The following is an 11,641-nucleotide window of genomic DNA, read 5'->3' as shown; positions in this document are numbered from 1 at the left end:
GAAGTAAACAAACCGTGATGTCTGACTGGTGCTGATGGGCTCTTGTGCATGTGGTCAAACCCTCCAAGGTGTCTTGAGTGGGAACTTGGCTGATTTGGAGACAGTAAATAAGTTTATCTAAGTACATTGTTTTTTATATTTTTTAAAAAGGTGTGTGTGGTGGGTGTGGAGGGTCATGTTAAGAGAAGAAAAGCGAATTAAATTCTTGTTCTTGCTTCAGGAACTAAATCAGAAACAGTTGTTTGCTTTTAAAAGCCCCCCGGAATTAACCAAATGGCCTCATCATTATAGGGACATCGGTGGATTTTTGGGGGTGCATCAACGGTTGCCTCAGATCTGGTCTCTGCGGCGATTCGTTCTGGAGGAGAAGCATCTGGGCCTGGGGGAATCTGAGGGACATAAAGTGGGGAGTGGGCACTGAGGTACAGACGCACTCATCTCCCCCCTGTTGCCCGAGCCAAGACACCCCTTTCACCCCTTTCTAGCCTTCAGTCAGCCCCAAGGAGGCTGTGTGGGCAGACCATGAGAGAGATCTTAAACGTAGGGCAGAATTCAAATGCCGTTCCCTGCATTTGAACTGTAGATTCTCTGGCAGAAGTGCAGACTGTTGGATGTGCCGAGTGCTGTGTTCAGACTTCAAATGATCCACCCGGATTCTTTCACCAGTGTCCATCCAGGTACTTCTCTCTCACTACATCGAAGAAGGATCAACGAGCAGATCTCTTAGCTTACCAGACTATGTCTACACATCCCATGGAGCAAAGTACGGAGCAAAAGCTTCTGGGTAAGCACAGGTGATGGATCTATCCATACTGTAGATGCCCATTCTTGTTCCCTTTAGCCCCTCTGCTGTAAAACAATTCACGACTGTGTCTTAAAATATTCCCCAGGAGGTGTTGCATGCAAAGCAACAACAGTTTCACCAAGTAAAAAGTTAAACAAACACATCCGTCTCACTGGGCATATGCCACCATCACCCCAACCCCCGTCCCTTCTTACAAAGCTCCCATTGTGTGAATAGGGTGTCACAGTGAACCAGACCCCTGAGGACTGTGGTGAACAAAGGGTGGGTCCTACTGTTGTCCTGGTTGTTGTTGTCTAGTTTTCCCATCTGAGAGAGCGGAGAATACCAGGAACCTAATTGGAACAGACAGACAGGCCGGATGACTCATCAGAGCCTGGTCCAAAGTGCACCGGCCACAATGAGGCTGTCCAGGGGCCTGCCAGTCAGCACTAATTGCTGGACTCAGGCGGGACTGGCATCGCCAAACCAGTGGTCCCCAGGAACAGACTGAGCCACACTGTCAACCAGGGGAGTGAGGGTCAGACGCATAGTTCATGGAGTCAAGGTGCTTCAATTTCTTGTACACTAATTCTTTGCATCTTTGAAAGCGAAAATGCAGGCTTAATTATTTTTAAAAGGCTGAAACTGTTTACATTAATATTTTGTAACAGGGCTGATTTGTAGAGCTCAGATCTGGTTCCCCAAAATATTGCATTATAGTCACTGGGTACCTGCTTGCTCCAGACTTCTGGAATATTGACTGGTGTAAAAATAAACAGAAAATGGCATACAGGCAAATTGTTCACCCTCCTGAATATGTTGCTTTATAGGAAAAAAATCTTTATGGAAATGGAATATACTGAAACTACACTGAAACAAAATAAAGATATTGCAAGAATAAAAAATAAAATAATAAAACAAATATTGCAGTGAAATATATGATGGGCTTTCAGTACAAAACATAAAAATAAAAAGGTCCACAAGAGGCAACGTTAGTTGACTCCTCATTGAAACTTTCTTCCTTTCTCAATGCTGGGAAAGCCTGCAGCTTGTTTAACTTACCATACTAAAAAACCAAGAAGAAAATGGAGAATGTACATGACCAACTACACTGAATACGGATGGTAATGCAATCAGTATTACACCGTGACTAACTCTCCCACAGTATGACCGTGGTGTGGAGCAGAAACCAACAAATGAAGCTTTAACCGGTTGACTGACACAACACAAAAGAAAGAATCCACAGCTCCCAAGCATAGAAACAGCCAAAAGAGTCAGTCGAGGGACCTGCGGCGCCCCAGGACAAATGAGAGCCTGCCTCCTAAAGTGGAGAGGATGTATAGAGCCCTGATCCCGGGTTTCACTGCTCATTTATCTGAATGGTTTCACAGTTCTGCTAGTGAGCCGGTCAACAAATCAGCAAGAATAAGCCAGGGGATGATCTCATGTACGGACTGGAAGTCTGTGAGGTTCCTGTACTCTGCAAGGGTGAATTCACTAGGGCTCTTTGGAATGTGTGAGTTCCTCTGTCCATTACAGCTGCAATGGTGTAAGATGTGGAAAAACTGACACGAGGTGTAGTATAGTATAGGCCAGCTGTAGGATAAATGTGACTCCTGTCAAACTTTGTTTCAACTGTTATTGTTTCTCTTCCAGCAGCGTAAAGAACGAGACAGGATTTGGGTGCGCTTGCATCTTTTGGAAACAGGCTCTGAATCACCAGGCTACAACAACACTCAAGTACCCTGCCAACAAATAAAAACATAAAATAAAAAACATAAATGTCTTAATCTGTTAAAATTCCATAACTATCATCTTAACTAACCAGCAACTAAGTAACTAACAAAGATACTAAAATGCTGCGCTTAGTAATAACACCCAGAAGATGGAAACGGCCACATTGTCCTTTAACACTCCTGCAATCACGTCAAGGGACCCTTTTTTAACTTTCCGGTAGCTCTTTGTTTGCATGTCAAAGCTGCCCTCTCTCCCCACTCTGTACCCTTTCTCTTACTCTTTCTCACCTTCTTTCTCCTCTTTTTTATGAGCTTCAGGCTGCAAAAAAGGAATCAAACAAGTTTCTTCTCTTTCTTTCCTTCCCCACAATAAGCTCTATTCATGGTGATGTCCTTTCATTTACTGTCTGTGCAGACTTGGAACCCGACTGCCCGACTACAAAGCCCAGGCTCTCTTGGCACGTTCAAGCCGGTGTCATCCATAACTGTGAACCATGCAAATCTTCACACACAAAGAGATTTCTCATTCCTTCCCTGTCCTGTGAGTACAACTCCCTATGGTTGTTTATTTTAAAAAACATGGTTGAAAACGCAATCTACCATATTGCACAAAGCGTAACCTTAATTGTGTTCACATCTTTTCAAATGTCACCATGCCAAGCAGGCCCACACATAAGGGCCGGGGGGGGGGGGGGGGGGGGGGGGGGGGGGGCTTTCAGGGGCTCTGTCACTGGAAGAGGCCTGAGAGAGATTTGCATCCCCCTTAACCCCCACCCCCTCATCTCCTGCCCCAAGTCCAAGATCAAAATGACACCCCACGATTCCAAGGTTTCACTGGTGGGGGAAGAAGGCACAGGGTGTCGTATATGTGCTCTGCAGATGGACGGGCATTCACACTGACAGAATCCAACACCAAGCCTAGGAATGTGATGTGAAACCCCCTTTAGGACCAGCTTGGTCATGTGGGAGAGAAAGGGAGCCGTGTCTACAACTGTGTCGATGGGTCAGTTAGCATATGAGTCAATTATCCAAGCCAGGTAGAAATCTTCAGATCCTTCTTCAGGTTCTTCAGGAAATGGCTGACCCCATTTATCTGGTAAAAACACCAGGTTCAAGGCAGAGCCCGAATGGGAACACCATGAACTGAAAATGAAGGCCTTGGAAACCGAAACAGAAGAATCATCTGTTGACGGCAACCCTGAGATGACATCTCAGTCTCTGCGAGCTAAAATTATTTATTTATTAATCATTTTTGCACACATGCTTACAATATCTGAGATTCTTATGTAGTTATCAAATGTAAATGTATGCAGTTAAGCTACTGCATACTACCATATTTTTTCCATATTCAAACTAGATATTTAATTAGATAGTTCCAAGCAGCTGCCAATTTTAATGTACATTTAACAAAAGAAACATGGAGGGCGAACAGCAATTTATAGTCATATGTATTGATTTACAATATATTGAGACCTTAGAATTAAAGGTACAATAGGTCATTTCAGACTTCTAATGGTCAAGAGAGGAATAGCAGCAACAAACACTGTCAAACCACAACACTTTATCCCTCCCCCTTCTCTATAAACACACTGACATTGAAGCGCCATTGGCTGTGGCAATTAGAACAACATTACAACCAATGAGCTGGAATTATTGTACAGTTATACAATGTTTTGGTACAGAGTGTCAGGCCGTCAACTTAATATTTTGAAACCCGAATTTAAGGTCTATAAACACAGGCAGAAGGCGAGTCAACATGTCAGTGAGCCTTGTTCAATGATAGGAAGGGATTTACTATGGTCTTGTAACAATGTTTTAACACAAAAATCTTACCTATTTTACCATTAAAAGGTTCTAATTTACATTTTCGACAAAAATGAATTAGTGTCATAAATATATTGTTTATAGGGCACTAAATATATTATGTGAAGTTTTACACAAAAATTCTGTTTACTAACCAGGCCACCGGGAAACCCCCTACTTGTGGAGTGTGTCATGGGAACTTTAATGACCACAGTGAGTGAGGACCTCAGTTTAATGTCTCATCAAGAAGACTGCATCTCCTACAGCAGTGTCCCCATCACTGTGCTGGGACATTGGGGGTAATTTGACCAGAGGGAAGATCACCCCCTACTGGCCCACCAACACCACTTCCAGCAGCAACTTAGTTTTCCCAGGTTTCCCATCCAAGTATTAACCAAGCCCACAGCTGCTGGGTTCATCTTCAGCCATTTGGCAGGAGCAGGGTGCATGATGGTATGGCTGCTGACTGATGAAGCATAGTGAAGACTGACAGGGTTAGCTTAGTCTGATGGTTGTTGAATTGAGTCTGATGAAGTATAGTGAAGACTGACAGAGCGTTAGCTTAGACTGATAGATGTTTAGCAATGCCGGAGGAAGCTATATGCAGTGGGCTCCAGAATTATCAAATGACAACATGTATATTGTACTATAGAAATGTTTCAATGGAACCCAGCAAAATCAAACATTCATTCAATAAAAAATAAAAATCAAGGTTCCATAATTATTGGCACCCTTGGTTTACTACATTTTGTTGTCATGGAACCATTTCTGTGTAGATTGAGGTATGGCTTTGGGTCCATTGTCTTACTGGAAAGTCTACCTACAGCCAAGTCTCAGCCTTGTGATAGAGGCAACCAGATTGTCAGGCAAAATTGACGGTGATACTTAGTTGAACCCATTATCCCATTGATTTTAACCAGTGCCCCTGGACCTCTGAAATTAAAATATCATATAACATCACTGACCCACTACCATATTGCACTGTGGGTATGAGGCACATCTCCTTTTATGAATCGACACCAAACATACCGATGCTGCATCTGACCAAAATGTTCAATTTGGTCTCATTTGACCACAGAACATTCAATCATACTTTGAATGACCAAATGAGACCAAAATTGAATGTGTCGGTCAGATACAGAGAACCGCTGATGTAGGATATAAAGTCACCTGAGCAAAAGCAACAATCTAACAATATTTACATGGAAGGACTCATCAGAAAAAATATAGATGACAATGTTCTTAAACATATAATTCATTTTTATTGTAAATAAATTTGATACAATGGACTTTGCACTGCAAGTCCCCAGTCGATATACATACATTATATATACATATATTCATATTACATTATAAACTACTGGTTCGTATTCTTTTGATTACCCCAGGGTTCCTTGTGCAAAAAGGCATTCCTTTGGTTTTTATTTCATGGACCATTTGTAATACTGATTTTAGTCACCCTTGAATGTAGGAGCCACACAACACTGGTTTGATCCAGGGGATGATGCGTCTCGGCCCTGAGACAAACGCATTAGTCTGCCCCTGTAACTCGCCTCTTGAGTATCAGGCACTACACAAGCCCTGGGCTAAACAAAATCGTCATGCCAGGTGGAAGCACATGCTGAAATATCCTGAATGAGTCAGATCTGCTAGAAATGACGGCAAGGGACTGAACTGTAAATTCAGGTTTCTGCCGAAATGGTTGTGCATTGTGTCACTGAACAATCGCCTTTTAATAATACTTAGTGGTTGTGGGTCTCGATTAAGACATCTTTGATATTACATATTTGGAATTTGAGCTCACGTCCTGGTTTTGGCCTAAATCCTGTCGAATCAATTGCCTATTGGTTGCAACTACTGTACAGATCAGGGACTCCCTGATCACAGAAAATCAAGCTCTCAGTTTTGCCAATGTAATGCAAAGAGCAAAACAATACTGGTGGAAGCCAAAAATAAAGTTTCTAAACTATGTAGTTATGCCTTGATAAACACAACCTGCATTTTCTCTAAATAAAGGGCCTTTCATTCAAAGCGGAGCTATTAATATTTGGTTCTGGAAGAATGTCATTCTGTAAAACTGCCAGTTCTCCAGGAAGGGAAGCTAAAATGGTTCACAGAAGACGAGGGATGGTGGGCGGCAGGGAAAAAGCACTCGCTCACCTCAATGTGGACAATGTAGTCCTAATGGGCTGAGTGGACCATTCCACAGGACGCAAGTGGTCTAATGGCATAAGCGCACAACACAGATCTGCATAGAGCGGACAGGGCATTCAGAATGCGTTTCACCTGGACCTTTATACTGTTAATAAATCCATGGTGGAATCTCTGCAAAACCAGCTGCTTCAAAAATTTCCTTTTTTTCCTGTCATTTTCTAGAGGCATCATTAGATTTAAAACAGTCTAGAGTCAATATATAAAAAATATATTTGGACATGTATATTCATAGCTAGAAAAATCCACTTAATGAACACAGGGAGATAAATAAATGAAAATTCACATTAAATGATACAGAAATCAGACTGAAAAGGAAAAAACTAAGAACAAACAAGAACAAAGAAAAAGAGAAACATTCATTTACACAAAAAAGTGCATTTCAGACCAAAATAAACATTCTCTCAGCACACACACGCGCACGCACGCACACAAACGCACAGAGAAAACTAAATAAAGTCATTGGAGTGTTGATACACAAGGGGCTCATTTCAATAAACTAGCCCTTTCCATCAAATGGACAGTACATAGGTGGCTTTCTGAAGCACCAACTCAACACACAGCAAAGAAGTTATTTTTTGAGGGTTTTTTTTTAAGGTACATTTACGGCTCTTTTTTACATTACTCTGCATTCGATCATCTTTCCTGTTTCTTTGGTCCTCAGGGGAGAGAGTGTGTTCTGCCTTTCTCTGAGACTCTTAGGCACTGAGGAGACTGGGTAGAAAGCATCGTTCCTGAGAGCTCAGAAAGGAAGAAACAAAGCAGAGGACTGTAGACGGGGTGAGGAGGCCCTCCCCCAAGTCTTTCTTTGTGACAGAGGAATGCTGAACAGAAAAAGGAGTGTAAGGCGCGGTCATCCATCCACCGTGAGGCTATGAGAGCCAACGGCTGTGTCCGAATCAGCCTCCTAACTACTCAAGGTGTGTGTACTATGAGTGTCCTCACAGTATGTACTGTCTACTAAGCACACTGTTTAGCAATGTACATTCTAGTACACAGTGGGCAGTTTTCAACTGTGCTCACGCGTTTCTGTCCTCGTTGGAGAAATAGGATTTTAAGTACACTACATTTAGAGAAGATATTGCCTTATTAACAACTTTCACATTCAGTTAATCAACAACCATACAGAATAGTAGGCAAGTGCGCTGATTCGGACATGGCCAAGGTTTTCGGACCTCTGCCTCCGCTGGCAGGACGATACAGTGAGTGGCTCACATGCCATTCAGCCAGGTGTCAGGATAGTACACGACTGAAAGATCTGAAGAATGAGGAGAATGAGGTGAGAAAAGTTTGTGTTGTCCTACTTCAGTTGCCAAATGTAACCAAATAAATAAATGGAAAGGAATGAAAAAGAAATGGGAAAAAAAGGGTGCGCTACTAAGAAACAGCTTTTAGTACATCCATAGATTATTCCAGAGCTGCCATATGAGTGCAAAGCTGCTCCACCAGCGAAGGAAGTTTTTATCACGGCTGACAGGACAGGAGGATATAATGGAGTTTGGGTATTTGTCGATGTGTCGGCACACATGGCAACACTGACTGAGCCCGTGTGGGCCAGAAAGCAGCTAGCTTTGGGATTTTAGCAATTTTATACATAAGAAAAGCAACAAATATAAATACGCACATATGTACACGGTCCACCTCATAGATGCTGTCAGCTCAACCAGGTCCATCCCCGGCAACAAGGGTTTGTGGGTAACTAAGGCACTTAGACAGGGGAGACATCCTTGAAAACTACAGAGGGAGTCCGTCGGATCCTTTCCAGGACAAGCGGGCCATAACCGCTCGGTTCCGGCAGTAAAGTTTGTCGACCTGTTCCTTGTGACTTGCAAAGGTTCACGGCACCCCCTTGTGGGGACAGCTGGAGATGCATGTCATCTCTGCGCTGCCAGGTTTGTGCTCCTCTGTTCTCCAGTGGCGAAGCGGCTCTGGCCTGGATGTGGTAGTTCCTGGGGAAAGGGGTGGGGTGGGGTGGGGGGGGGGGGGGTTGGCCGGTGAGAGCCCAGAGCTTCAGCACAGGATCTGAGAGAAGGGGTGTCGTAGCAGGTCCTCTGCGCTCGGCCTGTGCTTGGCCTCCACGAAGATGCGGCGCACGAAGTCGCGGGTGTGGTCCGCAGCATGGGACGGCAGCAGGGGATTGGTGGGCTGCGTGGCGATCTTGAAAATGGCCGCCATGGCCTCATACTCCGCCCAGGGGGGCTTCTCCGTCAGCATCTCCACCACGGTGCAGCCGAGACTCCTGAACACGGAGAGAGAGAGCGTGTCAAACGCGTTACACTAACGGTACACAACACAAACTAGCAATAAGAAGACATACTTTATTGAACCATGTGGGGTAATTTCTCCTCTTAGGAGCAGTGGGCAGCCACAGTGCAGTGCCCGGGGAGCAACACGGGGTTAAGGGCCTTGCTCAAGGGGCCAACAGCCGTGAAGATCTTATTGTGGCTACACCGAGGCTTGAACCACCAACCTTCCGGGTCCAAGTCACGTATCTGCTGGCCGCTTAGCAGACCGACTGCGCAAACAAAAACCGAGGGAAAAGCGGGATTCTGAATCCGTGGGAACCGAGCTCCCGGCTCACACGAGAACGTAGAAGCAGGGGGGGATCAGGCCGGCTTCATTTCAGGATATCGCCCTGGCTGTTTTGGTGGAAACTTTCCTCCGTGCTCTATTGACAGTCGGCGTGTGTTTGTGCTGGCGTGGGGACTCCCGCAGCAGAGCTCTTAGCGAGAGGGGGACCGCGGGGGCCGGAGCGCTTTCCCCTTCCCACTCTCCGGCCGCCCCCGGGGATGACAGGAACTCGGAACATTCCAGACTCCGAAAGAGCTGGGGCTGGCTGGCCCGCAGCCAATCGCGTCCCTCGCCTGACGGAGCGTCCTCCAATCGCGCCGCGGACGGGGAACCCCTGGGCCACAGGTGGAACCCTCCCACTTTTAAGCCCTTGAGTCGGCACACGGAGCTCTTTTCCCACTTTCTAATAAAAATACGGCTGTTTCTCAGCCTTTACATTCCAGCTCTCCGGTGTGAGACTGCGTTCAATTACGCAAAAGAACAGCTTAGAAAAGCACGGCATGTTTCACTGCCGTCTGTGTGAGTGTGCCAGAGGAGAACAGATGTCCCCAGCCAAATGAAGGATATTTCAAGCTTTTCAACGGAGAGAGACGACTTGAAACGCACATGACGACATTCTTCAGCATAAGCCTGTTATCCCTTCATTGTTAATGTTGTATTATGATATCATACCATCCGTCTGACATTTCACATTCCTACATCGGGTTTTTACTAACAGCAACAAACCATGGGGCGACATGGCTCAGGCAGTAAGAGCAGTCGTCTGGCAGTCGGAGGGTTGCCGGTTCGATCCCCCGCCCGGGCTGTGTCGAAGTGTCCCTGAGCAAGACACCTAACCCCCAAAATGCTCCTGACGAGCTGGTCGGGGCCTTGCATGGCAGCCAATCGCCGTCGGTGTGTGTGTGTATGAATGGGTGAATGGAGAAGCATCAATTGTACAGCGCTTTGGATAAAGGCGCTATATAAATGCCTGCCATTTACCATTTACCAAACCAAGCAGGACTAATGTACAAGAGATCGTTCTTGGCAGACAACCCTGACATTTTGTTTACACAATGTCCACACTTCTTACGCTATTTGACTTGTGGCATGATCCAATTCTTGACTTCCTGGTACATGCTTCTAAAAACGTACTTAATCAGAATAAGAGTTGGAATGGACATGAGCATGTCTGAAGCTCAACTTACAGGTCAGCTTCACTGAGGCTAGGTATACACTCAATACACTCAATGCATGATGTCAAACATGACAGGATTAATATGCAAGTTTCTTCCTCTGCAAAAACACAATCGCTTTACATGAGCACATTGTTAAACATTAAACCAAACATCACATTGTGCCATCCACACTACCAGCTAACATATTAGCAAGCAGGAAGGATGTGGAGAAAACATGAATTTTCATGGAATGCTCTAACAAAGTGGAAAAGTTCATTTTTATCTACTGGTTCTACAGACTCCTGTCAACCAAGGTGACGGTTACACTAGTTTTTTCAAGTGACTTCTGGAATGGGAATTTGAATATCATATCTGACCAGGCCGGATTTGCGTTGCGCCCACATTTGACAGTTCAATGCAAGCTTTTGTGATAAGATCTCAGGTCGGATTTCAATATCAATATGGAAGACATTCCGGTGCTTTTGAAATGGCTTTCGGGCTTCATGAAATGGTGTTCTTTTTAAATGTATTTAAACTATTCAATTTTTTTTTTCTGTAAATGCATTTTGAGTGACATGGGTGTCATATTTTTTTCTTGTGAATGCATTTTCAGATGCCCATTTATGTCCAGGCTACAAGCAATTCCAGTCGATGTGCAAGACCTCGCCAAGTAGTTTGTCAGATGCACGGGGCGGCCTGTAGAGTAGTGGTTAAGGTACATGAGGTCGGTGGTTCGATCTGGTTTAGCCACAATAAGATCCGCACAGCCGTTGGGCCCTTGAGCAAGGCTCTTAACCCTGCATTGCTCCAGGGGAGGATTGTCTCCTGCTTAGTCTTATCAACTGTATGTCACTCTGGATAAGAGCGTCTGCCAAAATGCCATTAATGTAATGCACTTAATGCAGCCTCACATGATCAAAAAACATGTAGAAATCGGACTTAAGAGTAACTAGTCTAAGAGAATCTAACTGACGTATAAACAGGAAAGATAAATGGAACTAGGTCAGCTTTACTCAAATTGACAGCTTGGAGCGTAACGCGGTTGCCTGCCGGATACGTTCCCTTACCACACGTCGGCCTTGCGGCCGTAGCCCTCCCCGCTGATCACTTCAGGGCTCATCCAGTAGGGGGTGCCGGTGACCGAGCGGATGCCGGTGCCCGACATGCAGATGGTCTGGAGCCTCTTGCTGGCTCCAAAGTCTCCCAGCTTCACATTCCCGGCAGAGTCCCGCAGTATGTTGGCACCTGGGGTTCACAAGGCCAGAAAGAGAACGCCATGTATATCTACAACTTCAATCCTGCTTTTTGTGTTCACCCAAGATTTGCGTTGGTACAGAGTACTCCTTATCCAAGAGGCACAACTGTAGACCTCTTATGGC

At 45.0% G+C, this 11,641-nt stretch overlaps 1 protein-coding gene across 1 annotated transcript in view; it reads right to left on the bottom strand.

The window, feature by feature from the left end:
- Positions 1-5,562: 5,562 nt before the first annotated feature.
- map3k3 (mitogen-activated protein kinase kinase kinase 3) overlaps positions 5,563-11,641 on the bottom strand; it is a 34,980-nt gene continuing 28,901 nt past the window's right edge. The window contains exons 16-17 of the mRNA XM_061232241.1: positions 11,330-11,507; positions 5,563-8,773 (exon numbers count right to left, since the gene is read on the bottom strand). Coding sequence (XP_061088225.1) covers positions 8,545-8,773; positions 11,330-11,507 — 407 coding nt within the window. The 3' untranslated portion in view covers positions 5,563-8,544. The remainder of the gene's footprint in view (positions 8,774-11,329; positions 11,508-11,641) is intronic.

This window comes from Conger conger, chromosome 2, assembly GCF_963514075.1.
Source record: "Conger conger chromosome 2, fConCon1.1, whole genome shotgun sequence".
NCBI lineage: Eukaryota > Metazoa > Chordata > Actinopteri > Anguilliformes > Congridae > Conger > Conger conger.
Note: the sequence above shows the minus strand (reverse complement) of the source record. Positions and strands in the feature narration are given on the sequence as shown.